Source organism: Lepidochelys olivacea (genome assembly GCF_965140295.1).
Source record: "Lepidochelys olivacea isolate rLepOli2 genome assembly, chromosome: 20".
Lineage (NCBI taxonomy): Eukaryota > Metazoa > Chordata > Testudines > Cheloniidae > Lepidochelys > Lepidochelys olivacea.
In genome coordinates this window covers 1,356,331-1,384,208 of record NC_140430.1, presented here as the reverse complement: position 1 = coordinate 1,384,208, position 27,878 = coordinate 1,356,331, and the positions used below count along the sequence as shown (strand labels likewise).

The following is a 27,878-nucleotide window of genomic DNA, read 5'->3' as shown; positions in this document are numbered from 1 at the left end:
GCTGAATGGGGGGTGCCGGCAGGCCCCCGGGTGGTGTAGCAGAGGGGATGTGGCCCACCTTGGCACAGGCGAACCACCTCCGAATAGTCTCCGAATAGCCCCCCCCCGGAGCAGAGTGGAAGCAACCTGCCCCCAAAGGGTCCCCTCTGCCCCTCGGCTGGGCGCTGGCTGCACCCTGTGCTGTGTGACCCCCCTCCCAGGCAGGCTAGACGGGGCCAGCGGTCTGGGCTCCGCTGCCCCCGGGGATCAGCGGCTGAGGCCCTGGAGCGCTTAGCAAAGGCCCCTGGCCCCAGGGCGCAGCCGCTGCCTTGGAACCCCCATGGCCGTCTGTGCCCCTTTGGGGCCGGACCCCCAGCCTCCTGCCCCGGGTTTCGAACCAGCGCAGCCCGGGCTGCCGCGGGCTCCCAAATGGGAAACATCTGGCGGGGAGCGCGGCTGGACCCGGCGCCGATTGGCTGCGGCGGGTCAGGCGGGGGGGGCCCCCCCAGCAGTGACATCACGTCGCCTTCCACCCGGAGTGGCCTCCGCAGGCAGGAGTCCGGGCTGAGCCCGTCTTCGGAGCGCGGCCTCGGGCCCGGCCGTGCGCCCCCGGCCGTGCCGCTGGGTGAGTCCTGCAGCGAGCTCCGGGCTCGCGTACCCGGGGCAGCCGTGCGCGGGGGGGGCGGCTGCGGACCGGATCCCCCCCCCGCCCCGCACCTCCCGGTGCAAATCCGGAGCCGCTCCGTGCAGCGGGCGCGCTGCGCCCTGAAGTCTCCAGCGAAGTTGTCCGGCCGCGTGCGCTGGGGGCCTGGGGGGGTTAAAAATACAACTTTAAGCTGCGTCTGCGTGTTCCGGGCTGGGGCGGAAGCTCTGCGCCCCCCCCCCGCCTCGGACAGACCCTCGGGGACCGGGGCCCCCTTTGCGCAGCGCGGCCATTGCCCGCAGCAGTGGCCCTGGGGACTGGGGGGGCCTGGCGCGTGTCCCCTGGGGCTGCGGCTCCCTAGTCCTGCAGAGAGGAGGAATTCCTCGGGGGTCGTAGCTCGGAGCCCCCTTCCCAGCTCCTCCTGCTCCTCCGTCTCAAGCTGCCTGCCGGGCCCCTGGGTCGGGATTGGGGCCCTTCGGAGGCTGGGTTTGGGGGGGTGAGGATGCCAGGTTGGCCTGCAGTGCGGGGGCTCAGCCTTACCCCGCCCGGACTCTGGAGCATGTGGTCTGACCGCTGTCCGGAGCCCTGCTGGCAGCCAGCAGCCTGGGCCAGTCAGGCCACCCTGTTTGTGCCAGGGACAGAGGCCACCCCTGCGCTGCAGGGTTACGTAACCCCCCCTAGAGCAACCCTCTCCGCTGCCAGAGACCCCGCCGCGATAGATAGGAGGACAGGTAGGGTGGAGGGTACAGCCCCGGAGCCGGAGTCAGGACTCCTGGGTTCTGTTCCTGGCTCTGTCACTGGGTGAGCTTGGTAGGTCCCTGCCTTGCTCTCTGCCTCAGTTTCCCTATCCGTAAAACTGGGATGATACTGACCTGCCTGACGGGGTTCTGAGTCTGCCTGTGCCTCAGGGTGAGAGCTGAGCAGAGGGTTATTGTTAAACTGCTGTACCAGCGTGGATTGAGCCCTGTGGCTGCTCACACCAGCTCTGAATTCAGCCATCGCCAGGTGGTGTCCCCTGCCCAGACTCAAGCTGGGGCAGGGCGTTAACCCTCTCTCTGACCCCGCCTGTCTTTTGTGAACTCCATTGAACCTTCTCTCCAGAGATTTTGGCCAATGCTTTCGAGACCGGGCCACTCACTTTGGTGCTTGAACTTTCGACCAGAGATGCCCCAAGCCCGACTCCGAGGAGCACGGAGCAGCTGCCTTCAGTGGGTGTTGTGGGTCACTCTGTGCTTCCAGCCCCTGGGTGACCCACGTGCACCCACCCAGGCCTCCGCCTGTCAGATCCAGCTACGCTTCACTTCTCTCTCTGTGCAGCCCAGAGACGGCTCTGCTGCGAGTCCCGGAAACTTGCCAGGACATTGGATCGTTCTTTAAAACCAAGCGAGCTGGTTTAGTGGCTGCTGCACCCTGCCAGGGTCTAGGGAGCTGTGTGCAGGGCAACCTTGGCAGACCCCACCTTCTGCCTTTGCCTAATGGGCGTGTCGTGGCCCAGGTGACAGAGAGTTAAAGTAACGGACCTGTTTCCTTGTGTCATCCTCTGACTTCTCACTGAGAGGTCAGCTCAGGATCTCGGCTCCAGAGCAAGCTCTGGCCATTGCTTGTTTTACACTTCCTCCCGGGAGCCTGTTCTCCTTTGGAAAGAGAGCAGTCGCCGGTGTTTAAAATCTCCTCGCCCGGGGACCTGACCGGTTTGGCCTCGCCGCATGGCTGGGGCCAGCCAGCGTTGTCATCGTGTTGCTGAATCAGGCTCGCACGGCACCTGGCTACACGCCAACGTGAGCTTCCTGCACGGGGCGAGATGGGGCAGGCTGCCTGCCTGAGAGGGCGAAGCTGGCCCTGTGCTCTAACACCGGACCTGTGTCCTTAGCCAAGGCTTCAGCGCAGAGCAGGGACCCAGTTAAACCTGACTGGAACAAGCCCAGGTCACTGTGGGAGAACAACTCCCAGCGGCTATGGGGGGTGGGCAGGGAAAGCCAGCGACGAAGGAATTCGACGTTCACTGGATCAGAGCTGCTCCCTCGATCGTTTCAGTCCGTGCTAAAATCATCGGGTGCCAAGCTCATTTCCTTGGCTACTCTGAATCCAGGGCTGGGGAGGGCTGGCAGGAGCGGGGGGCTCTCTCTGATTGTGGGGGGCTCCTCGGACTAGCCCAGTTAACTAGCTGTGGGAACGGGGAGGGTGTGGCGAGCAGCAGAGGCTGCAGTACCAGCCTGACGGGGCGTTCGGTCAGTAACGGGGCTCTGGGGAGAAGGGCCGGAAGCCGGCTCAGCAAAGAGCGAGTTTTTGGCCGGTTTAGTTCAGGGGCTGTGTCGCCTGTCGGTTCTCAGAGCCGTGTGGCTATTGGGCGGGTTGGGTTTGAGCCTCGGGCCTTGGGCATGGTACGGTGCTGAGGTTGCCCCTGCAGCGCCGGGAGTTGTTCTGTGGATCACAGTGAATCCGCCTCTGAGAGAGCCATGAGCCTGGGGCTGTCGACCTAGCCCTCAGTTTTCACGGCCCTGAGCAGCCTAGCCAGGGCGATCAGCTTAGTACAGGCCCCAGGGCTGTCTTGCGGTTGTGCCCGTGTTGGGTGGTTTGGGTCTTCCGTGTGTCACTGAGGCCAAGCGCTCTGCGGCTCTGGGGGTGTCTCTGGGCTGCAGGGTGTCAGTGTCGTGTTTTGGGGCATGTGGTGGTGGTTTCTGTGTACCCTCCCTGCCCCCCTCCCTGCCGCCTTAGCTCTCAGAGCGCGGCTGTGTGGAATTCGCTGGAGGGAGCTGGCTCCCTGCCCCGCTGCGGCTGCAGGTTGGCACTTGCCGCCCCTTCCCCTCATCCTGCCCTGACGAGGCCTCACCGCCCACTTTGGGCGGAGGGAATAGGGTGTTTTGGGGGCTCAGCTGTTGCTCCTGCTGTGGGCCTCGCACCAGGGGCCAAGCCAGCCCGTCAGTGGGGCTCTATAGTGCCCTGGCATCCTGGGGCTGGACCATTAGCAGGGCTTGCCCCCAGGCTGTTCCCTGCCAGCTCTTCAGACAAGCCCCAGCAGCCAGGCGACTGGGGCTCATTGCACCCGGAGCAGAGTGCAGGCCGTGGTGTGCACTGTGGAGCATGAGCCTCTGGGTCCTCCCCCAGGATGTGGGGAGCAGGGAGCCAGTCCCCCTACTCCCACCTTGCTACGACCCCGAGCCCCAGCCCTGTGGTGAAGGAGTTTGGAGCTGCTGGCTCCACAGAGGCAAATCTCTGCTCTGTCTCCTGCAGGTGAACCCTGGCCCTTTTGCTCAGCCCACGTCGGGCACTCCCAGGGTACCAAGATGGGTGGATCCGTGGGGCAGCAGCCCTGGGTCGTAGCAGCAACAGGCCTGCAGCCAGGCCTGCTAACACGAGGATGGGACTGCAACGTGTCAGCTGGGGCAAAGCCTAATCTCCCAGCCCAGGGCCCCGTGCCAGCAGGCTCCCAAAGAGGGGGACCAAGGTGTGTCCACACAGCAGCCTGTGACTGGCCCCGGGACAGCGCTGCCCAGGGCCCAGCACTCTGAGCCACCATCACAACCAGGCCTGCCCCAGGCCGTGTCCTCTCCAGCGACTGGCGGGGCCCCAGGGAGCCCTCGTGAAATGCTCGCTTGTCAAATGCGGGTCCAGCCCCTGGTGCCCCCAGAGCCGGGCTCATCTCACGTGCTGAACCTGTATTCACGGGGGGCGAGGGCCACTGCAGTGTGTCAAAGGGAGAAGTGAGGTGGGGACTGGCGGGTGCAGCGCGGGGCCTGGGAGCCAGGTTCTGTCTCTGGGAGCGGAGTGGACACCGGGGCTCGTGTTGTCAGGTTTCGTCCCCATCCCCCTTCTACCAAGTCCCGGGCGTCAGTGCGAAAAGCCCTGACCTCGCCCGGGCTCTGAGATCTGTCAGAAGCTGAGCTGGCTCTGCCCAGCCCCTGGCTGGGTGACTGTGGAGGAGCCGTGGGGCTGGAAGCCACCCTGTGGCATTGCCAGCCACTCGTCCTTCCCCGGGAGGGGCGCGTTCTCCTTTGGGAAATGGGTGCGGCTCCCCGCAGCCCCCCAGCTCTCACCCTGCAGGAGCAAAGGCAGCCAGGCTGGGGTCGCCTCTGGGGTGGGGCTGGGCAGCGCCCCCTGTAGGAATATTGCTGGAAGAGTGCGACACTGCTGCGACTCACCGTTCGAGACGGGTGTGGAGACACCGGTGAGGGTTCAGAGAAGAGCTTCGGGAACAGTGGAAGGATTAGGAATGTGGCTGGCCGCACTAGATCAATGTATCATGCTTCACAGGGGGGACCGGGGAGCAAAGATTTGATCAGGGGCTCCTCAGTCGAGCAGAGGAAGGTTGAACCCGAACCAGTGGCTGGAAGTCGAAGCGAGACACACTGGAAATAAGGTGTGAATGTCTGACATTGAGGGCAATTAACCACTGGGATGATTCACCAGGGGTCGCGGTGGATTCCCCCTCATGGGCGACTTTTAAATCCATGTTGGATGTTTTTCTTCAGGATCTGCTCTAGGACAGGTCTGGCCTGTGCCCTGCACGGGGCCGGGGGGGCTGGTCAATCACAGTGCTCCCTTCTGGCCTTGGGATCTAGGAAGCCTGGGGGCCTGCAGCATCCTGGCGAGTGAGGCCAGCGAAAGGGGGTGCTTTGGAAACAGCTGCACGGCTCCCTAGGGCGCAGCTCAGGTGCTGAGCCCCTTACACAGACGGGGAAGCTGAGGCTCAACAGGGCAACTATATGAGCTCAAGGTCGTGTGCCGAGTCAGCGACGGAGCCGGAAATGGAACCCAGGAGTCCTGGCTCCCAGCCCCTGCTCTAACCCCTGGACCCCCTCCCCACATTGACTGCACTAGGGGGTTGCCACAGTGCAGTTGCATAGCCCTAGAGAAGCCCTGACCCGGCGTGCCCAGGTCTCTGCCTCTGGCCCCACGGCCCCTCCCTGCCTGCCCCCCGCAAAGCTGGGGGCAGCCTGGGCTCTGCTGATCCCTTTGAGCGGCCGGAAAGGCTCCCGGAGACTCCTCGGCCCTGCTGTTGCTCACCCGCCCTGGCGTCCGCAGTCCGACCGGCCTCGCGCCTGGAAGGCGGCTGGGGCTGGAAGCGGTTCCCACCTCGCAGCCCCCGAGCGCTCGTGAGGAGTGAGGGGCTCTGGGGTGGGCCTGCGTCGCCCATCTGGCAGGATCACTCAGACCCTCCCCTGCCCTCCATTCTCCGGTCGGGGCCCCTGGGGCTGGCATTGTTCTGTGCGCGGGGGGCAGGCAAGAGCTTGGCTGGGCCTTCCCCTCCAGACAGCACCTCACTTCCCCTCCAGGACCAGCTTTCCGCCCCTGTTTCCTGGGGCTGGGGGAGGGGGCTGGAGGGATCAGGGAGCTCAAGCCAGGCACCGTCCCCTCTTGCTCCGGGACCCCCACCCCCGGGTGGCCAGGGGCGCTGGGCTCCAGCAGGGATGTCACTGAGCTCTGTGGAGCTCCACCCACGTAACCCGGAGCGGAGCAGGGCCTGGGAGCGCAGTCAGGCTCTCTGAGGGGCCCCAGGGCCATGCCTGGCAGGTCCCAGATACGGGGGTCTGTCCTGACCCGCTCACACGCAACACACACGGGATTGGTCACTCAGTGCACTGCATGCTGGGAAGGGTAGTCTCTGCAGGCTGCATCTCTCTATTTAAGATGCAGGCAGCTGCATCGTCCATCCCCAGGAGCCCTGCCCCTGCCATACACCTCCCAGTGGGCCTTGCCAGCCTGGGTCCCTCTGGGCTGCTCTCCTCCCCAGCAGCGTGTAGGAGTGACTTGTGCTGGGGGGCGGGGTGTCGCACCAGTTATATAGACAGGGAAACCGAGGCACATTGTGGGAGCGTGACATGGCCACGGTCACACAGGGAATCAGTGACAGGGTCCGGAATAGAACCCAGGAGTCCTGGCTCCCAGTGCCCAGCGTGATTTCAGCACTGGACGTCCAAGGAAACAGGGCAGCTAAAAGCACCAGGGTAGAGAGTGGGGAGAGCTGGGTAAGGGTCTGTAATGGCAAACTGCCCCTTCCCCTGGGCATTTCTGGGCAGCAAGGAGGGGGCTGTGGGGCAGGGGGAGTGTGGCCCAGTTCTGCCCTTGTGGCAGAAAAAAACCCCTCTGGGAGGGGTCCCTGGATCCCTCTCCTCAGATCTGCTCTGTGGAGACCTGAACCAGGTCCAGCCCCAGCCAAGCCTGAGGCTCCCTCTGGAGCACCCACCTGCCACGTTGGCCACGGGGTCACTCCCCAACCCCCTGCCCTCCTGGGGTGAAGGAAGGCCCAGGCCCCCCCTTTCCAGATGTGCTCCCCCTGCCCTCCGGGACGGTGTGTCCTGGTGAGGGGCACAGCATTGGGAGAGGCTCTCCCCATGTTGGGATCGAGCCCCTGGGGGGTGGAGGGGTATTTCGTGGAGCAGCCAGCTCCCACCTGCACTGTCCCCAGTTTGGCCGCGTGTCCGCGCTGCAGCGAGCCAGCTATAAATAACCCTCAACTTCCCCGGCCCCGACGCCTGGACTATTTTTGCTGCTCTTCTTGTGTCTGGTCCTGGCTCCGCTCGGGGAAGGGGGCGGCAGGGTTTGCTTTTGGTTCATCTCCCATCCTGGTGCAGCCTCCAGCAGTTTGATCTCTGCACTCCTTGTCCCCTTCCAGACGTGGTGAGGTGTAGAGCAGAGAAACCTCCCCCAGAACTGTTCTGCCCTCGGCACATCCAGGGCGGGCAGGGCAACATCCACTCCTGCCCAGGGCACTTCTGCGTGGAGCCTCGTTGGACACCAGCGTTCTGCAGCTTCCGCGCTCCAGGGAGGCGTCCGGTCGAGGTCCTGGGTGCTCAGCGCTGGTGACGGTCCTGTGGCGCTCTTGGACTGGTAAGAGGAGTCACTGTTTCTTGTTCAGATTCCCTCTTGGGCAGTTCAGTTTGCTTCACAATCAGCTGCATGATTCTTCTTCATTTCCTGTCCTGGTAAATGGCTGCTGTGTTCTGGCCCAGAGGTGGCTGCATTTCACTGGTGGGTGACACAATCCCTGCATCGTTTCTGTACCCAAGCCTGATCCCTGGGGGATGCTGAGCCTCTGCAGTCCCCCTTTCTCCAAGGCAAGTTGCGGGTGGCCAGCGTGAGGAGGAGCGCACGTGTCCTGGGTCACAACTGTGCCTGAGGGTGAGTGTGATGGGGGTGAAAATCCCAGTGAGTGTGCATGAGAAGCCGTCATGTGAATGTGCGAGAAATGTAACATCACTGTGTGAGCCGTGCGTGGCCTGTAGACAGACCAAATTCCTGTTTGTAAAACCTCTGTCCCTGTGAAAACGTCTTGTATAATGGGACGTGTCGGAGCAGACCCGGGCTCCCCTCCGCTCGCACCCCGGGTGTGGCCGCACTTTGGGATTCTGGCTATTGCCATAGGATGAAGGCGGGGGGCTTCAGGGACAGGACAGGGCGCCTGGGTTCTGCTGACTTAATAAGGGACAAGTCACTTCACCGCTCTGAGCCCTGGGATGATGGCCCCCAGTCTAGACAGAAATGAAGTGGCATGGCGATTGGTGGGAGGTCAGATGCACTGGGGGGGGGCCAATCTCCTTTGAGCTGTGATGGGAATCTCGGCTCTTGGGCTGCAGTTCCGCCTTGTCTCTGTGCAGCCTCCTCTTCCTCAGGCCTGCTGCTGATAGATCAGCCTGTTATCGGCCCCTGGGGATTTGCCAGGCCTCCCTGCTCGTGGCTGGAGCACATCCATGGCTGGTGTCTGTCACGGCGTCCCTGGGCGATGCTCTGGAGCTGCTCCCTACAAAGCCAGGCAGGACTCTGGGAAAGTCACCTCTCTGGGAGCAGCCTGTCTGCAGGACACACAGCTCACCCGGCTCCACCTTCCTGGGTCTGACCTCATTGCATTCAGCATCCTCTGCCCCTCCGTGCGCTTCCCCCAGCGAGTCCGCCCAGGCGGGGTCCTGGGGCAGCCAGAGGGTCCTGCCCCCCAACTCCGCAGTCAGACGGGACTCTCAGCCAGCCAGTAACACAGAAGGTTTATTAGATGACAGGAACATGGTCTAACACAGAGCTTGTAGGTGCAGAGAACAGGACCCCTCAGCTGGGTCCATTTTGGGAGCAGTGAGCCAGACAACCCCATCTGCCCTTCACTCCATGTCCCAGCCAGCCCCAAACTGAAACTCCCTCCAGCGCCCCCACCCCACCCCGCTTTGTCCCTTTCCTGGGCCAGGAGGTCACCTGATTCCTTTGTTCTCCAACCCTTTAGCTCTCACCTTGCAGGGGGGAAGGGCCCAGGCCATCAGTTGCCAGGAAACAGGGTGTCACCATTTATGTACCCTGGCCCTGTGCTCTGCAACAATTACACCCCCTTATCCCACCACCTAGAGACTTAGGAAATGCCTAGGGGAAACTGAGGCACCCCTACAGTGTTCAGAGGAAACATCAAGAACAGTCCCGCTTCGTCACAGTGTCCACCACATCCTGTGGGCCACCTGATGGGTGGAGGAAGCAGCTTCGGGTCACAGGCCAAGCAGGCGTTGGCGGCCGGCAGGAATCCCCAGAGCGCGGCAGGGGCGCGAGGCCTTCCCAGTGGTTAGCCCCAAGGGAGGGGCCATCCTACCCCTTCCAGGATCCAGGGTCTCAGAGCCAAAGGCTGGCAAGGGAGCTGTGGGCAGAGGGACCTGGGGCAGGAGGTGCCAGCAGGGAACTCTCACCCCTTCTAGCCTGGCAGCTGTTGTTGGATGTGTCTGTGTGCTGGTGCCGGGACAGGGACGGAGGGGAGGCAGCCAGGGGCTGCGGGGGTTGGTGCGACACCCTCCTGCCCCGGTACAGGTCACGCCCCTGCTGCAACAGCCCCAGTGCTGTACATCACCGTGCTGCTCGGTGCCTCGGTTTCCCCACTTCTCTGGGGGGCTCGGGGAGGTTTGTGATGTCTGTGAGATCATGGGGTGAGCGCGCTGCAGAGGAGAAAAGGCTATAATTGTACACAAAACCGTGAGCTCGCCTGGGTCCAATGAGCCACCGACTCCTTCTGCGGCTCACTCTCCTCGTCCCATGTGAGTGGCTGAGGCTGGCCAAGAGGCACACCCCAGCCGCTCGCTGGAGCCACTTTCTGGGTATGGGAGAGCTGGGGGTGCTGCGGGGGCCCCGAATCAGGCCCTCGCTCACCAGGAGCCTGGCTCTTTCTCTTCCCGATGCGGGAATCTGGCCTGCCGTGGGGGGTAGGAATATCCTCATCTTAAAGCGGTGATGCAGACCTTACAATAAACCCCGGCTAGAGCGTTCTCGTGGCTCTGCACTGACTGCAGGTACCTAAGCGGGGGGCCGCGGCCCAGGAGGGGCCTGGGTCTCCTGCACCCTGCCCAGCCATTTACATCAGTGCCAGGAGTGACTGAATCGCACTGCAAACTGGACCGGGGCTGTTTGCATGGGACCCCTGGAGACTGCTCTGTTAAAGGGACACCTCTGCTGAGAACAAACCACGTTGTTTCCCTTTGTTTCTAACGACACTGAGCCTAGAGCACAACCAGGGAAGGGGGAAGCCAGGTTTCTTGTCCCCATCTGTGTGCTCTGTTCATGCTCTGCATTTCGCCCAGCCTGGAGCATGGAGCCCGTTTCGATCGGCCTTGGAGTCCATTTCACTCCTGCGCTTTGGGGGGAAGTTACCGGCTGTAGCAATGATCCCTTCTCGGCTTTCCTTGAACCTCCTTGCGAAAAAATGTTAAATCCAGGGTTCAGTGTGCCGCTCCCTCCGTCCCCCGGTGAGCTGTCCTGTTAGCTCGGCGTGGGCACACGCAGACATGTCAGCCCAGGTGCACGGGTTTCGTGTTCCAAGAGACAAGGGACTACTGTTAAGTCGAAGCCGGTGTCTTTCATTCCTGCCTGGTTCCAAGCCGCGCAGGCCGGAGCTGGGTGGACACGGGAGAAGACGCTGAAGGGTTTCTGGTGTCCACATCTAACACTGCGAGTCATCCTGAAATCTGGGGTCTGAGTCAGATTCTGTCCTCGCTTCCGTCTCCAGGGAGGCAGCTCCCGGGCCTGGCGCTGGGATGCTTCTCTCCTTGCCCTTCAGCGGCGTGACCGAGCCTTTCCCATCCGTCCTCCTGCCTTGGTTCCTTCTGACCAGCACCGCGATGCCCTCCCACCTGGGCAAAGCTCCCAGGCAAAGGCTGTAAAGCTGCTGCCTTGGTCTCCGTCAGTCTCAGGCCTGGAAGCTGCCATCTGCTGCTGGCTGGCCAGGGAGTGAGTCGCGCGGTGATGGCTGACATGGGACATCTCCAGCAACATGCGTCAGTCTGTGTGTGTAAGCTCAGGAGCCCGTGTCCATGAGCAGGGCTGTAACAGACCCGCATCTCCTGCGGACTGAGGGCACGTGAGGCATGCTGCTCCGTGGGTTACCGGTACCACTACCCATTGGCCAAGGGCTGTGCATGCCCCTAGTTCACCGGACTGCAGCTGCCCCACTGCCAATGTCCTTAATGCAGACAGGCCTGAGAGTGTAAACTCCTGGGTGCAGGGCCTCTCACTCACCCTGTGGCTATGGCATGCCCAGCGCAACGGACCCACCTGGCTCTAGGCACTGTGGCAGGGGCGGCCAAACCGTGGCTGGCGAGCTGCACGTGGCTCTTACAGTTAAAGTGCGGCTCGCAGAGCCCCCCTCATTCTCCACCCACCAGATGGGCAGGGGAGCTCCAGGTTTCTGCCCTGCGGCAGGGTGGTGGGGCTAGGGGCTTCTGCCCTGTGTGGAGGGGGGTCTCAGGGTTTCAGCCCCGTGGGAGGTGCTTCAGTAGGAGTGGGGCTGAAGCCCCGAGTCCCGGCAGGTGTGCCCAGCTCTCGAACTTCTGAAGACGATGTCATGCGGCTGGCTCGGAGGGTCAGTAAGTTGGGCACTGCGAGATGCTACCAGTCCTGCTGCACGGGCACGGGGCTGACTAGTGGCAGGGCAGTGGCCTGACGTGTCAGGACCCACATCCAAGTTCTGCCCTGAGGCAGAAGTGGGGAGTGGGGCACCTGGACCATCTCCTGTGACGTGCAGTCATGCAAACCTGTCCTACCGCAAAACCAGCCGGATTAACCGAATCCAAATCCCCTGCCCCAGGACATGGTGTCCTGCGCCCAGCTCCGGGGCAGGCCGGAGCTGTGGGAGTCCCAGATCCACATGCAGCTGGCACCTGTCAGGGCCCAGGGCGCGATGCCAGGGCGGAGATTCTGCTGCAGTCTTGTCTCTGGAGCCGCACAAGACATTTGGCCAGGCCAAGCTGAGGGCATCCCAGCCACGGGCTGGCGCCCTGAGGGGGCAGCTGTGCTGCCCTGTGGCCGCTATCCCACACCCACACAGGGGCTGCTCTTCCTCTCTGTGCCCCGGACACCAGCTCAGTGCTGAAAAGGCCTGGGCACGTGGGACTGTCCCGTAAAAGCCGGGCTGGGCATCAGGCCTAGCCGCGGGGCTCTTTGTCCCCACGCTGGGCCCGGCCAGGGCGCTTCAGCTAGCGAGGCAGGGCACAGCACCCGCTGAGGAAGCTGTGGGGGGACCGTGTTGGTCCGGGGCAGAGATCTGCTCCAGGGCTTCATTCTTTCCTCCAGCCGGGGCCCTGCCCCAGCGCTGCCCCGGACTCCCTCCTCCCGCAGCCCCGTGGTAGCACCGCTCAGAGCTGCTCTCCGGCTCCTCGTGGCATGCCAGGGCCTGGCAGGTTTCCATTGTCCCATCAGCTTCCGCTCGTGCTGGGCCTGGGGCTCTGCTGGCCCGGCCCAGCCCCCGTGCAGGGGCCTGGGGGGCCTCAGCCCTGGCAGGACATCAGGCCCCTCTGAGGGGTCACGAGCTGGGCACCTGCAATCACTCGACCTGGTGGGAAGTATCGGCCTCCTTTGGGCCCACACAGCCCCTGGGGAGGTGGGGAGAAGGCTCTGGAGTGTGCCCCGGCCAGGGGGGTAGCTCCTGTCCTCTGCCTCCCCATCTGAGAGCACTTGGCCCTAGGGGGCAGTTTGTGAGGGTCCCCCTTTCTCTGATGATCCGAGAGGGGGCCCTTGGGGAGGTCCCTCCCTGCCATGATCTGTGGGGGTTGGGTGGTGGGGGCAGTTTGTGAGGGTCCCCTCCCCCATGTGCTGGAGGCAGGTCCTGGTTTGTGGGGGTCCCCCTTCCTCCCTGGTGTGAGGAGTTGGTTGGGGGCAGGTGTGTGTCCAGCTTCCTGATGGTCCAAGGATGCTGGGCTGGGGGAGCTTGTTTGGGAGGCTCTTCCCACCCTCCCCTGGTCCTAGTTGGAGGGGTCCCCTTTCCCCATGCTCGTGGGGGGCGTTCCAGTTTGGGGGTTCCCCTTTCCCCATGCTGGAGGGCCCCAGTTTGCGGGTTCCCCTTCCCCCCATGCTCGAGGGCCCCAGTTTGGGGGTTCCCCTTCCCCCCATGCTCGAGAGCCCCAGTTCTCCTTCCGGCCCAGGCTTGGGGGTCCCCTCCCCAGGCTCGGGGCGGGCGGGGGCCGGGCTCCTCCCCGGTAGCGGCGGGGAAGGCGGAGCCGCAGGCCCGGGGGAGCAGCCGAGGCTGGAGCCGCCTCTTCCCCAACAATAGCGGGGCCGGCCCGGGAGCCGCCGCAGCGGGAGCAGCCGGGGTCGCGGCCGGGGGAGGATGCTGGGGAGCCGGCCCCGCCGCGCTGCGGGGCCCCGCACGGAGCAGCGGCCGCCGGGGGCCGACCCACAGCCCGTCCGGGCCTGGGTGCGTGGGGGGCGGCGGGGCCGGGGGACCGAGGGTGGGGGGTGCCGGGGTGTGTGTGTCGCGGGGAGGTTTGGGGAAGATGGGGGGCCTGCCGGGGTGTGGTTTGGGGGAAATGGGGTGTCTGGGGGGACTGTCGGGGTCTCTGGGTTGGGGTGAGGTTTGGGGAAGATGGGGGGCTGCTGGGGGTGTGTGTGGTCGGGGTAAGTTTCAGGTGTTGGGGGGAGGTTTGAGGGAGATGGGGGAGCTCCCGGGGTGTGTGTATCAGGGTGAGGTTTGGGGAAGATGGGGGGCTGCTGGTGGTGTGTGTTGGGGTGAGGTTTGGGGGAGTTGGGGTGTCTGGGGGGCTCCCGGGGTGTGTGTGTTGGGGGAGGTTTTGGGGAGGCTGCCGGGGTGTGTGTGTCGGGGTGAGGTTTGGGGGAGTTGGGGTGTCTGGGGGGCTGCCGGGGTGTGTGTATCAGGGTGAGGTTTGGGGAAGATGGGGGGCTGCTGGTGGTGTGTGTTGGGGTGAGGTTTGGGGGAGTTGGGGTGTCTGGGGGGCTGCCGGGGTGTGTGTATCAGGGTGAGGTTTGGGGAAGATGGGGGGGCTGCTGGTGGTGTGTGTTGGGGTGAGGTTTGGGGATGTCTGGTTTGTGGCGCCCACTGTTGTAAGCTCCGTGGGTGGGGGAACCTGTGTTTACATGTTGTGCCCTGCCGAGGCCGGCTGTGGGGGTGACGGGGTTGGGGGCAGCTAGCTTTGGGGGGTTTGCTAGGGTCCCTGGGAGGAGGGGCGCCGTGCCGTGGGGGGTCTGGGTGGAAGGGACATTACGGCTGTGTCTAGATGTGGGGGGGATGTCACCCCCCAGGGGAACATCTTTGCTGACGCTTGAAGCCAATGATTCTGCCTTACACGGGGGCCCCTCGCATGGGGGCCCCCGGCCTGGTTCTGTGGCCGGACCCCTCCGCTGGGGGGCTGGATTCGTAGCAAGATTGAATTCCCGTTCCAAGCCCCTGCTGCTTTGCTCTCACCCCGAGCCATCGGTGCCACCTGGCCACTTCCCTGCCCGCTCCGGGATGGGGGAGTCAGCCCCAGGCAGCCCTTGTCCCGGGGAGGCTCTAACTGGGCTGGGCCCAGAGCCCGCTGGGCAAACTGGCACCGAAGCCGAGATGCGACCATGCCGCTCTTGGCACAGGCCTGTCCTCAGAGCCTGGAGAGCGGTGACGGGCCGTGTGTGTGCGAGATGGGTCAGCCAATGAAACTGGGGCAACTCCAGGGGCCTTTAGGAGAGGGTGGGGCAGGGGAACAGAGAGGGGCTCTGCACGACAAGCAGGACCTGTCCCTCCAAGAGCTAGCCCTGCTCTGGAGCCTTTCCTTTGAGATCCTCCAGTCCCTGAACCAGGCCTCGCAACCTCCTGGGAACGAGGCTGCAGTGGGAGGCAGGCAGCTGTTATTAGACACACTGTACACATGGGGAAACTGAGGCACAGTGACGTGACTTACACAGGCGTGTCTGGCAGTGTTGGGAATGGAACCCAGGTATCCTGGCTCCTGTTCCCCCCATGGCTAGATCACCCTGCCTCTGTGACTAGCACGGAAGGCTCTCTGAGGAGGGTTCGCTCCCAGCTCTGTGTGGGCAAGGACCCTTAAAGTGGCTCGGGGAGGCGCTGCCCCTGGCAGGGTGCAGAGGACGGGGTTGGGCGGCAGGGGGAAGGGTAAATGCTACTCAGGTGCCTTCTGCTGCCTGCTCTTGGAGGGGCATTTGGGGGCCTGGCTCTGTGCGGTGTCAGGTCCTGGGGCTGGAGGAGGATGCGGACGGTGGGTCTGGTCCCTTGGCCAGGGGGCTGTTTTCAGGCCGGCCAGGGGGAAAGGCCGTTTGATTGGGGTAAAGGTGCGAGCGCCTCCCCCAGTGGTGGGGTCTCCCCCAGCACCTCACTTTTCCCTGAGTGATCGTTTCCTGGGGTTCTGTCCAGCTCAGGAACTGGGGGGGGGAGCTGGCCTTGTTTCCAGGCAGCCCAGATACATTTCCCGTGGGGAGGGGATAGGTGGACCCTAGCTGCAGGAGGCTACGGGAGCCTCTTGGTCAAGGGTGCTGAGCAGCAGCCCACTCTGGGGTGGAGAGGGCATCGGCTAATGGGTCCTGGCTCCAGAGGCCCTTCAAGGTCCAGTTGGATCTGCAAGGACGTTACTGTGTCAGAGTTTCTTCCCTTGCAGCCTGCCCAGGGCTGGTGTTCTCTCCCACCTTGGGATTTGGGGAGCCTGGGGGGGTTTCCCCACAGCTGCCCCTCCCTGAGTTCCAGGCTCTTTGGTCCGGCCCCGTCGCCCGTCTCGGTGTGGGGTTCTGGAGAGGCAGAGTTGAGGGACCAGTCTGATTGCTGGGTTTTATCCCCTTGCAGGCGAGCAGGCAGAGGTGACAAGGGAAGGCTGGAAGGTGCTGCTGGGTCTGGGGTCGGGCCCCTGGAACGAGGTAAGAAGAGAGAGAACTCCCCCCTCCTTTGCACACGTGTGTGTACACACCCTCCTTTGCAGGTGCATGTGTACATACACTCTTTTGCACATGCACACCTGTGCACTCCCTCCTTTGCACGTGTGTGTGTATGCACCCTCCTTGTCCGCCTGTGCATTCGTTTATCATCCTTTGCAGGAGGCCCCGTGTTCTGGAGAGAATCCTCCAGGCTGCCGCAGCCCAGACTCCCTTCTGGCCTGGGCCAGATGCTGTTCAGGGGAGTCGGCTGGGGTTGGTCCCAGAGGCGAGCCTGGTGCAGGTGCCTGCAGTAGGCTGCACTGAGCAGGCCCATCCTGGGTGCTGAGAGGAGGAGCCGGCAGTGAGGGGGCTGCCCTGCCGTTCCCCCGAAGGGGCCACACCCCTGGGGGGTGCCTAGCCCGACACTCACTGGCCTCTCGCTTTGTGGTGCAGGGCTCCATGTCGGAAGCTGTGGCCGGCCGGGGAGACATGAAGCCAGAAGAGGGCGGCAGTGAGCCGGGAACGAGCCAGGAGCTGCTGCAGAGACTGCGGGAGCTGGAGGTGCGGAGCCCCACCGGGCTGTGTCTCTGGGGCCAGGCATGATCCCTGGGTCGCTGCCCCCCCAGGAGCCCTGCATGGCGTCTGGGGGTGCCCACCCCAGCAGCGCCCTGCTCCCCAGCACTGGGGAGGGGTGCCCCGGCTGTGAAGGCTGGGTCAGTGCGAGCCGTGTGGCCACCAGGGGGGCAGCAAACGGGAACAGTCAGGGGCTCCCTCCTGCAGGCTCTGAATCCGTGTTGCTCAGGGGTTTGTTCCAAGGACAGCGCCCCCCTTCCACTCACAGCCGTGGTCCAAGGCAGCTTCCCAGGCGCTCCCAGAGCCCCACAGCAGAGTGAGCTGGGGCAGAGAGGGGCCAGGGACTTGCCCAACGTCATACAGTGAATCTGTGGCAGAGGAAAAGACCCAGGAGTCCTGGCTCCCAGCCCCCCCTGCTCTAACCCACCAGACCGCACTCCCCGCCCAGAGCAGGGCACAGAACCCAGGAGTCCTGGCGCCCAGCTCTGGGGTGGAGTTTCCCCCGCATGGAGTTTCGGGTGGGCGGAGGAGCTGGGCCCCTGACCTGCTGCTCTTTCCTTCTCTGCGCCAGGCGGAGAACTCGGCCCTGGCTCAGGCCAACGAGAACCAGAGGGAGACCTACGAGCGCTGCCTGGACGAGGTAACTTGCCTGCCTTGGAGCCCCCCGCACTGGGCTGCTCGGGGACCCGGGGCAGTGTCTGGGGGTGGGAGAATCATTTGCTGCTCCTGCCCCCCACCTCCTGTCATGTGACTGCTTTGCTTTCCAGGTTGCCAACCACGTGGTCCAGGCTCTGCTCAACCAGAAGGTGAGTGAGTACCGGGGCCCCCCTGCCTGGGGATCAGAGCCCCCCCGGGGCAGCACAGCCAACCTTCTCCCCCCCCGGGTGGGACCTGAGCAGCAGTGGGCGATGGGTGTGGTGCCCTTGTCCAGGGGCCCAGCGCTCTGCCCGCTGCGTGGCCTTGTGTGTTGTACAGGCTGACGCTTCCCTAGCACGATGAACAGCAGCGAGGACAGAACCCAGGAGTCCTGACCCTCCCCCCCCCAACCCAACCACTGCACAGCACAGCACTCCCCTCCAGAGCTGGGACTGGAAGCCCGGAGTCCACACTTCAAGTGCGGGGATGCAGCCTAGCTGGCACTGGAGGCCTCCCCGCCCGTTGCCCGCTCTGTGGCGTGTGGGTGACACGGGGCTGCGGGTGGGGACTGGTGACTTGGGAGCCGCTGGCATGCCCTGGGATCCTTGAGCCAGCCCCGCCTGGCATGTGGCCGAGCCCTGGGGTGGGTTGTGAGCCCAGGCCCTTTGCCGTGGCAGGGCTGGGACCCAGGGCCAGCATCGCAGGGTCACGTGGGCAGAGGGAGAGGGCTAGAGGGCGGCTCTGGGGGACCCTGGCAGCCCCCTGCCTGGCTGTGTGGGTGGGGGCTGCACTGAGTGGGGAGGGGAGCCGCAGGCCTGAGCCCCACCCCCTGGGGGCGCTGGCTCAGATGCTCTGCTTTGCCCCGGGGCCGGCAGGACCTGCGCCAGGAGTGCCTCAAGCTGAAGAAGAGGGTCTTTGACCTGGAGCGGCAGAACCAGACCCTGAGCGACCTCTTCCAGCAAAAGCTGCAGCTGACGACCGGCTCGCTGCCCCAGGTCCAGCCTCAGCCCCCCCCTTCCGCCACCCGGTCCAGCCTCGTCCACCCCCATCCCTCCCCACCAACTGGTCCAGTCTCGCCCCCCTCCTTCCCTGCCACCCGGTCCAGCCTCGTCCACCCCCATCCCTCCCCACCAACTGGTCCAGTCTCGCCCCCATCCTTCCCTGCCGCCCAGTCCAGCCTTGTCCACCCTCATCCCTCCCCACCAACTGGTCCAGTCTCGCCCCCCTCCTTCCCTGCCGCCCAGTCCAGCCTTGTCCACCCTCATCCCTCCCCATCAACTGGTCCAGTCTCGCCCCCCTCCTTCCCTGCCACCCAGTCCAGCCTTGCCCCCCTCCTTCCCTGCCATCCAGTCCAGCCTCGTCCACCCCCATCCCTCCCCACCAACTGGTCCAGTCTCGCCCCCCTCCTTCCCTGCCACCCAGTCCAGCCTCGTCCACCCCCATCCCTCCCCACCAACTGGTCCAGTCTCGCCCCCCTCCTTCCCTGCCACCCAGTCCAGCCTCGTCCACCCCCATCCCTCCCCACCAACTGGTCCAGTCTCGCCCCCCTCCTTCCCTGCCGCCCAGTCCAGCCTTGCCCCCCTCCTTCCCTGCCATCCAGTCCAGCCTCATCCACCCCCATCCCTCCCCACCAACTGGTCCAGTCTCGCCCCCCTCCTTCCCTGCCACCCAGTCCAGCCTCGTCCACCCCCATCCCTCCCCACCAACTGGTCCAGTCTCGCCCCCCTCCTTCCCTGCCACCCAGTCCAGCCTTGTCCACCCTCATCCCTCCCTGCCAACTGGTCCAGCCTTGCCCCCCTCCTTCCCTGCCATCCAGTCCAGTCTCGCCCCACCTCCCCCCCCACCCGGTCCAGCCTCATCTGACCCCCTCCCTCCCTGCCACCTGGTCCAGCCTCATACGACCCCCTCCCTCCCCACCAACTGGTCCAGTCTCGCCCCCCTCCTTCCCTGCTGCCCGGTCCAGCCTTGTCCACCCTCATCCCTCCCCACCAACTGGTCCAGTCTCGCCCCCCTCCTTCCCTGCCACCCGGTCCAGCCTTGTCCACCCTCATCCCTCCCTGCCACCCGGTCCAGCCTCAGCCCCCTCACCTCCCCCCCGCCACCCGGTCCAGCCTCAGCCCCCTCACCTCCCCCCCGCCACCCGGTCCAGCCTCAGCTCCCTTGCCTCCCCCCCGCCACCCGGTCCAGCCTCGTCCGCCCCCCTCCCCACACCACCACCCGGTCCAGCCTCAGCCCCCTCGCCTCCTCTCCCCACCCCGATCCAGCCTCGTCTGCCCCCCTCCCTCCCCGCCGCCAGGTCCAGCCTCGTACCCCACCCCTTAGGTCTGGGGTCCCCGACTCCTGCCCTTCTCCTTCCCCTGCGGCGTCTCCGCCCCTCACTGCCTTGCTTTCATTCCCAGCTGGCCCTGCACCCAGTGCCTGTGCTGTGCAGCCCCCCGGCCAGTCTCCAGTTGGGCTCGGTGGAGAAGCTGGCCCCCTCGCTGCCCCTGGGACGCTGCGCCCTGCCGAGGGAGGTATGTCCCGCGCCCCCTTGGCTCCCCGTCCAGCCAAGCTCCCGGCTGCTCTCAGCCCATAGACCAGGGAGAGGGGCACTGGGGGGCAGCTGCTGTCCTCGCCGGGCCCGAGCCCCCCGGGCAGGGACGTGGGTTCCGTTGCAGGTCACTGAGATCAGTGGGGAGCTGCAGGGAGGGCTGCCAGGGGAACGGGCTCCAGCCATGAGCTTGGGTTAGTGGCAGGACGGGCACTGCCTGGGCAGGGCAAGTGGGGCCCCAGACCTAGAGCCCCCTGCAGGAGCAGCCGAGCCCCCCCCTTTTGTTTCCCAGGAGCTGGGCCCAAGCCCAGCAGGGCCCTCGGAGCCAGGACTCCTGTGCCAGACTTTGCCACAGATAACGCTGGGGATCTCAGGCGGGTCACGCCCCCCTCAGGGCCTCGATTTCCTCACCTGTGCACTGAGGGAGGAGGTGATCCTGGCTGGGCTGCTGAGCTGGGGCCGGGCTGTGGGGGGCCCGTCGGATTGGGGGCTGCTCAAGCCCAGCTTCTGACAGCTCGGTCAGGCCCCTTGTGCCCTGGCGTTAGCAGAAATGGCGGGGGGTCTCCTGCCCGCCCATGGCCCCGGGAAGATGCAGAGACGGCGGCTTCCCAGGGCAGCGCTTTGGGATGCTCAGTGGCAGCTCCTCCGGATCAGGGACAGGGGTCTGTCTTTGGGTCCCCAATGCCCAGCCCCCAGCCACAGGTGCAGGGGCTCTCCCCTGCTGCCCCCCACGCCCTGAGAGCAGAACCGGGGCTGGGCGCCCCCACTGCATCGGGCTCTGACTCCCTCGGGGAAGGGTCTCGGAGCGGGGGCTGCTGAGGATGTGGGGAGGGGTGGTCCCATTAACAGGGGAGGGAGCTGGGCATATCGCCCCCTCCCCCGGCAGCATTGCCACGGTACCTGCCATGCTCCTAACCCAGCAGTGCCCAGGCTGCCCCCTGCCAAGTGGGGAAGGGGGGCTGGCCTATGTGGGTCACCCCTGTGAGGATCAAGCTCCCTCCCTGGCTGGCCGTCCCCCTTCCCCAACAGCCCAGCCTGCGGGAGGGCAAGCTGGCCCCCTGATCAAAGGGGCTTCCCACCCCCAACAACCTGGGCTCCCACTAGCAACCCCACCATCTGGCTGAGCCTTGGGACCGAGGGGGGCCCCAGAACCCCATGTTCTAGGCCTGGGCCTGCCCGTTTGCCCCGGGAAGCAGCGAATGGCCACGGTGCCACGTGCTCTGGCCGCGCCGCTGTCCGGGCTGGGGGTCTGGATTATCGGGGAGTCCTTGGCGTAGCTGGGAGCCAGGCTCTGGGCGTCTCACGGCCTCTCCGGCCCCTCTCCCCAGGTGGGGTACGGAGGGCTGCGGACCGGCAGCCCCAGCTTCCAGTCCATGGAGGCGCTGTCTCCGTTCTTCAAGAAGAAAGCCCAGATCCTGGAGGTGCTGCGGAAGCTGGAGGAGACGGAGCCCCTGCTGTGCCCCCCCCCCTGCCAGCTGGCTCCCTGGAGGGACCCCAGCCACTCCCCTCCCGAGCCCGGCTCCCCCAAATTCCAGCCGGTCCCAGCAGACAGCCGGAGCCAGCCGGAGTCACCGGTGAATGGGGAAGGCCCCCCGGCCGAGCCCCTGGCCACCGCCCACGAGCTGTGGCCGTCCTGCCTGCTGCGAGCACAGCATGGCCTGGAGGAGGCGCTGAAGTGGAAGAGTGAGGAGGGGGGGGGCCTGGAGGCCGAGGGGGGGCGCCCCCAGCTGCTCCCCCCGCTGTGCTGCCGGCAGAAGAGCGAGGGCAGCTCCTCCTCCTCCTCCGACGAGCTGGGGGAGCTGGGGGAGCTGGGCCCCGTGGAGAAGGGCCCCCCGGGTGAGGCCCCGCTGAGCACCCTGGCCGAAACGAAGCTGGACCTAGGCCTGCTGCTGGAGGAGACGGAGTGCTACCTTCAGCACTTCCTGACCGGGGGCTGCCCGCTCAACGGGGAGCCAGCCGCTGCCTACCAGCTGGAGGGGTCCCCGGGGGCGCTGGGCCCCAAGCCGGGGGCGCTGGGCCCCAAGCCGGGAGCACTGGGCAAGGCCCTGAGCCGGGACATGCTCACCAGCCTCTCGGTCTTGGGCAAGTACGAGCCCATGAAGCCGGCGTCGGGCCTGGCCCAGGGCAGCGCAGACAAGCCAGCTGTCGGCACAGCCGCCGGCAGCCAGGACCTGGGGCCCTTCCCGGAGCCGGCCCTGGGGCACCAGGCCTACATCAGCATCTGCCTCTCCGGAGACGAGCCCCCCGAGAAGAGTGCCAAGGGCTTTGCCCAGGTCTCGGCTCAGGGCAAGCCCAAGCTGCAGCCGGGCCCCCCGTCACCGGGTGGTGGGGCACTTCCCCTGCCCTCGCCCTCCAAGATGCTGAAGTTCCTGAAGATGCCCACGCCCGGGGAGAAGCCCCAGGGCCCCAACCCTCTGCGCCTGAGCCCCCAGCTCACCCGCAGCTCCAAGATCCCCTGCCGCAGCAACAACTACGAGGCGTGCCCCTCGCCCGTGCTCAGCCGCAGGGCCTCCCCCGAGGGGCCCGCGGCGCCTGCCTGCCCCCTGCCCCCTGGGGCCAGCGGTCAGGCCTCCCCCAAGGCTGGCAGGCGCCTGGCCCCCGGGACGGCTGAGGCCGCCGTGCACTCCCCGGAGCCCTTCAGCCATGGCTCCCCGAAGGCCCATGACTACGAGAATGTCTCGGAGCTGTCGGTGGGCGGCCTGGCCTCCCTGCTGGAGCGGCCCAAGGGCTCCCGCTTCACCCCATTGCGAGGCGCCAGGCCAGACGTCCCCCACTGCCCGCCTGAGCTGTGCCCCTACGCCCCTGCCAAGGAGGGCCGGGAGCAGGGCTCTGAGTCCCCGCCGCCTGCCCGCAGGAATGCCGGGGGCGCCGCCGGGCCCAAGAGGCCTGGGAACAGCACTGGGAAGAAGCAGCCGGAGCTGGGACACCTGCCCTTTAAGGAGCGTCTGTCGGCGCTGGGGAAGCTGAAGGGTGCCAAGGCCGGGGAGCGGAAGGAGGCGCCGGGCCCAGAGAAAAACGGCTGCCCCGGGAAGGCCAGGGCACCAGGCCGGCCCTGCGAGGAGGCGCTGGAGATGAGGCACGGCACGGGCGGCAGCCTCAAACTCCAGGAGCAGTGCCATGGCGGGGAGCCCGCCGGGCGGTGCTACTCCTCTGGCTCGGTGGGCTCCCGGCTGGAGGCTGAGACCTGTTCCTCGAAGCACTACGCTGCCAAAGCCCGCCAGCCGGGGGTGCTGTGCCCAGCGGGGACCCCCCTGGGCCCCAGGAACTCCCCCAAAGCCCCTCCGGTGCCCCCCGCCAAGGGCACCAAGAGCCCCCATGGGAGCCCCACCAAGCTGCCCTCCAAATCGCCCACCAAGGCATCGGCCAAGGCTGGGGCTCCCCGCCCGCCTGCCGAAGAGCCAAAGCCCGGTGGCCCCAAGCCGCCCCCCACACCGCCACCTGGCGTGGGCCGCAAGCCCCCCGACTGTGCCAAGGCTCCGCCCCTGCCTGGCCGAGCTCTGCCCGCGGTCAGCCCTGGGCTGCACTCGGCCATCGAGGAGAAGGTGATGAAGGGCATCGAGGAGAATGTGCTGCGCCGGCGGGGCCAGGACAAAGGGCTGGCGGGCGAGGGGAAGCCGAAGAACTCCAGCGGCATCGCCAGCTGGTTTGGGCTGCGCCGGAGCAAGCTGCCCGCCCTGAGCCGGCGGCCCGAGGGGCTCCCAGCCAAGGGGGAGCGGAAGCAGTGGGGCGGGGGTGGCGAGAGGAAGGTGGCGGCCGGCAAGCTGGAGGCAGAGAGCCTCAACATCTCCAAGCTGATGGAGAAGGCGGAGGACCTGCGCAAGGCGCTGGAGGCGGAGAAGGCCTACATCAACGGGCTGGCGCTGGAGAAGGGCCGGCCCCACGCCTGCGGCATCCTCATGGAGCAGACGCAGAACGAGCTCCAGGTCATGTACCAGGAGGTGACGGCCGAAAACTTCATGCAGCAGCTGCTGAACAGGTACGGTGGGGGGCTCTGCGAGGTAGGGGCAGGGGGAGAGGGAGATGCCAGCAGGCGTGGAAACAGAAGTTTGTGTGCCCAGGCAGTGGGCTGGGGACCAGGACTCCTGGGTTCTGTCCCTGGCTCTGGGAGGGGAGTGGGGGTGCAGTGGTTAGAGCAGGGGAGAGTGGGGGTCGTTCCTGGGTCCTGTTCCCATCTCTAGGAGGGGAGTGGGGAATGTTGGGTTAGGGCTGGGGGAGGGGGGATTCCCAGCCTTGGCAGAGACTCCCTGAGGCCTTTCTGTGCCTCTGTGAATGGGGATCATGCCGCAAGCTCAGATGTGCTGAGACTGAGGGAGGGGAGGGGTTTTCATCCGGGGCAGTCGTCCTGAGCCCAGACCAGGGAGAGCTGTGTCCAGCCCGTAGGGAGGGGCTCTGCCCCACTGGCTCTGGGGGTCCATCTGTCTGTCCTGTCAGCTCCCCGGCAGCTCACACCCTCATCTCTGCAGGGTGGACGGGAAGGAAGCCTATGAGAACCGGCTGGAGCAGAAGAGGGACCTCCGGGATTTCCAGAGGGTCTCGCACGACATCAAAGACCCCAGGCTCTTCCGGCCCCCACGGAACGGCATCATCGGTGATCTGCGGAGCTGCGAGGAGACCCCCAAGAAGGTGGGGAGCGCCCCCAGACCTGGCTATGGCCGGGCTCTGTGCCAGGGAGAGGGGAAGGTAACCCCTGGCGCCGTGTTTATCCGTCTCTCTCATCTCCTTTCCTTTGAAGAGCCCAGACTCGAAGCTCCGGGAGGAAATCCCATCGGACGACAGCCTGGCCGAGTCCGTGAACTCCCAGCACTTCACAGGTGGCCCCACAGGAGGCTCAGTGGCACAAACCCTGGGTTGGGCCTGGCTTATCATCGGTGCAGACTGTGGCCGAGTGGGTGGTTCGGGAGGCAGGGGGTCTGGTGATTGGGAGTTTGGGGGTCTGGACTCCTGGGTGACGTTCCCAGCCCTGGGTCGGGGTTTGGTGTGCCAGTGGTGGGCGGAGCTTGGAACCAGGAGGGGGCGTGGCATGGGGGCGGTGGAGGTTTGGGGGGCAGGAGGGTGTGTGGTAGTGGAGGGTTAGGGCTAGGGGCAGAACTCAGCCAGGGACACCCAGCACCACCTTGGGTAACTTGCCATGTTTTCTGTGGGGGTGTGGCCTGCTGGTGGTGGGTGGGGCTTGGAGTGGAGGGTGGGTGGGGCTAGAGACGGGACTCAGCCTGGGACATGGGGGGTGACCTTGGGTAATTTGCCACGTGTTCCGTGGGGGGTGAAGTGCTCTGAGATGGGCTGCGGGGAGGGGCTCCAGGAGGCCCATCTGGGCTAGGCCGGCCCGCTGACTCCACCCTGGCCTTGTTGCTCGCAGCGTGTGGCTCCCTGACACGGACCCTGGACAGTGGCATCGGCACCTTCCCTCCCCCCGACTACTGCAGTGGGGCTCCTAGTAAAAACCTCCCCAAGCTGAAACCCAGCCTGGACCCGCTGCCCAGCCTGGACCCGGGGCGGCCCCCTGGCGGCACCAGAGTCCCCCGCAAGGCCCGCACGCTGGAGAGGGAGGTGCCCAGCGTGGAGGACGTTCTGGTGCCTGGCAAGCACCAAAGCATGCCTGCCTTCCACGGTGTGCTGGCCAGCGCCGAGCCGCCCCCGAGCCTCCGCGGCCACAGAGTCTGCCCCCAAGGTCTGTACCCAGGCGAGCTGCTGGGGCGGGGAGGGGGCTTACGCTGGGCCCAGCGAGAAGGTGGGGAGCACCCCCCATCTTGGCCATGGCGGAGTCCTTGGGGGGCTGGGCTTTGTGCCAGGCGGCGGGGCAGGTAACCTCCCTGTCCGTGTGTCTCCCGCGCCTCCTGGGCCGGACCCTGTCCATTTTCCCCCTCTACCAGAGGGCTTAATCCCCCACCCCGCCCTGTGCTGAGCTGAGCTGCCCGCCAGGGGCCGGGGCACTGGAAGGTGGGTGCTAGGACAGGACTGCAGCGACCCCAACCCTCACCCCAGTCCCTGCTGCCCACGTTTGCAGCCACTGAGCCCTTCGCCTGGGGCTGGGTTGCATCCCAGCTTGACCCCGTGGGGAATGGGGGGTCGCCCTCCAGGGAGCTGTCTGCTAATTCCCCACCGCCTTCCTCCTGGTGCCAGACCCCTGCATGGAAACCGGCCGAGCGCGGCGAGTCCAGCCGACCAAGAACTGGACCTTCCCCAACTCCAAGGCTTGCAGCGGCTCCGCAGACCCCTTCCTGTGCACAGCCCGGGACTTGGAGGGGCTGCATGGGCTGGCCGGGGTAAGGAGCCCCCCCGGGGCTGGGGTGGGGCCCTGGGAGCGAGCTGCCAATAGCCCAAGGGTTGGTCTGCGTGGGCAGCGCGGTCCTGCCCGTTGGATCCACGGCCTAGCCCCAGGGACACTCTGGTCCCTGCTGCCCGAAACATCGCCACACGGGGGGCTGGTGGCGCTGAGACCCGGCTGCTCTTGGGATGCAGGGGGGCCATGCCGACACGCAGGGACCCCCCAGCCGGCCGCGTGTTCTGCTCCCCATCCCTGAGCGGCGTCTGCCTGGGGGTGGGCACTGATCAGGAAAGTGACAGTTCAGGGATCCCCTCGCCGATTTCAGCTCGCCCCCCCGCCCCCCCCACGCACAGGGCTCAGACCCCTGCCGCACGGATCCCCCCGCCCCGCTCTCACGCCCGTGTCTGTCCCTGCAGAGCTCCGCACACAGCACCGCCGAGAGGAAAAGAGCCTCCTCGGACGTGCCCCGCCTGCCGCCCCCCTCCTCACAGGGGTTCAGCGCCAGCCGGACGCCCAGTGCCTCTGACGTGGGCGAGGAAGGCAGCACGGAGCTGAGGTCCAGGGACACGGGGCAGGGCCAGGCGGGCCTGGAGAACTCGGAGTCGCTCAGTGACTCTCTGTACGACAGCCTTTCCTCCTGTGGGAGCCAAGGTTAAAGGGGGGCTGATCTCAGGGTGCCCCTGGAGCTCCCCTTCGTGGGGGCGGGATCATCTGGTGCTGGAGCAGGAAGGTGCTGCCTGGGGGCCCCCCTGTGCTTCCCCCGACCCCTCAGGGCCCTTCAGAGCCCATTGCTGGCACCGGGAGCCGCAGAATCCTGCCACTGTCTCAAACCAAGTCCTCCTCCCCCTCAACAAGGGCCACCACCACATCTTCCACCCCGGACCCCTTTCCAAGCAGGCTGGAGCAGCCACCTCGCCCTGGACGCAGCCCCCAGCCATTGGGCTGCTGGGAGGGGCCTGGCGCCGCCTGCTGCCTGCCCCAGGCTTATCCCCAGAGGCTGGTGCAGGCCTGGCGTCGCAGGGCCGGTCTGCGCTGTCATCTCGGCTCCAGGGACGTCTGCATGGAGCCAGGCTCCCGTGCCGCTGTCCCCACCTCCAAACCCCCTCCCCACGCGGGTCAGGAGTGGGTTCCCTGGGGCGCATGGGGATCGCCTGTCTGGATTGGACCGGGGCCTCTCTAGTACAGTCTTCACCAGGCCCCGGAACCAGCCGCTGCCGAGGAAGGTGTAAGATGCTCTGCGGTGGGCGATTCTGGAGTACGTTGCCAGTGGGGCAGGGAGGGGTCTCTCCTGTTGGCTAGGGCCTGACCAGTCTGTACAGCAGGGGGTACAGACCCCCTCTCAGGTAGCTGGGTGGTCTCTTGTTCTTAGCTGCATTGAATGTCCAGTCCCCTTTTCACGCCTACTTTGCGCCACACCGCAATCTCTTGTGGCAGAGAGTTCCTCAGGCTCGCTATGGGGGAGGGGGAGGTTTGCTTTCCTCTGATGCACCAGCTATGGGCCTGTGCTGGAGGGAAGGTGGGCGCAGCTGAGCAGAGTGAGTTGATGCTGTAGAAACCAGGAGTCCTAAGCCCCTGCAACCCCCTGCCCCCCGCTCCCCAGCTGTAAAGCGGGCTGTGAGTGGCTGGATCGCAGGGGTTTTTACCTGTCCCGAGTTGCTGGAGTCACGAAGTGGAACCGTGTCCCCCTCTCTCAGCAGCTCCCCTGGTTGTGCTCCCCGACCCCTCTGTCGCCTCAGCACCAGGCAGGGGTGCAGGGGGCTCCTCGCAGTGGTTCCCCCCCCCCACCTACTAGCCAGTGCTCTTAGCCCAGCCCTGCCTACTCCCCGGCGGGGCCACTCCTTTCTCCACTGGTGCTGGGGGGCTGGGTCCTGGAGCTGCCGTGGGGCCAGGCCGGGTGCTCCCGCCCCTTGTCTTTTGTGTGTAGGTCAGGGTTGCCCTTGGCTCCTGGTCCCGCTGCCTCCCCTGGCCGCGTGCCCCTCGCCTGGCTCTCTCCATGGTGCTATTGCCATGTACAGACCCCCCCAGCCCCACTTCCCGTTCTCGCCTTCCAGTTGGGTTTTTTTATTCAATGACGCCACCCTCCCACTTTGTTTTATTTATATAAGTTATTGTGAATCCAGCTGTTTATTGTCTGCCTTGGTCTCCCTTCAAACAGCCAATAAAAGGTTAAG

General features: G+C 65.7%; 1 protein-coding gene across 3 annotated transcripts; it reads left to right on the top strand.

Annotated features, from left to right (window-relative positions):
• Positions 1-477: 477 nt before the first annotated feature.
• NCKAP5L (NCK associated protein 5 like) lies at positions 478-27,878 on the top strand. 3 transcript variants are annotated; one of them, XM_084610139.1, is made up of 15 exons: positions 504-604; positions 4,874-4,979; positions 7,236-7,450; positions 15,636-15,706; positions 16,157-16,264; positions 16,848-16,916; positions 17,044-17,082; positions 17,788-17,907; positions 19,312-19,425; positions 20,771-23,418; positions 23,906-24,065; positions 24,175-24,253; positions 24,799-25,110; positions 25,563-25,705; positions 26,124-27,878. In XM_084610139.1, the coding sequence occupies exons 5-15, from the start codon at positions 16,163-16,165 to the stop codon at positions 26,361-26,363; spliced, it is 4,026 nt and encodes a 1,341-aa protein (XP_084466265.1). In that variant the 5' UTR covers positions 504-604; positions 4,874-4,979; positions 7,236-7,450; positions 15,636-15,706; positions 16,157-16,162; the 3' UTR covers positions 26,364-27,878. The 3 variants fall into 3 exon arrangements, with proteins under 3 accessions (XP_084466264.1, XP_084466265.1, XP_084466266.1); XM_084610138.1 differs by lacking the exon at positions 4,874-4,979 and having other exon boundaries at positions 478-604; XM_084610140.1 differs by lacking the exons at positions 504-604; positions 4,874-4,979; positions 7,236-7,450 and adding an exon at positions 13,099-13,265.

Bases quoted from the DNA above. Each gene is read 5' to 3' on its own strand.
- NCKAP5L (XM_084610138.1), top strand. From the start codon at position 16,163: ATGTCGGAAGCTGTGGCCGGCCGGGGAGACATGAAGCCAGAAGAGGGC. The intron at 16,917-17,043 runs GTAACTTGCCTG...TTTGCTTTCCAG, and splicing joins ACGAGCGCTGCCTGGACGAG to GTTGCCAACCACGTGGTCCA. The intron at 23,419-23,905 runs GTACGGTGGGGG...TCATCTCTGCAG, and splicing joins ATGCAGCAGCTGCTGAACAG to GGTGGACGGGAAGGAAGCCT.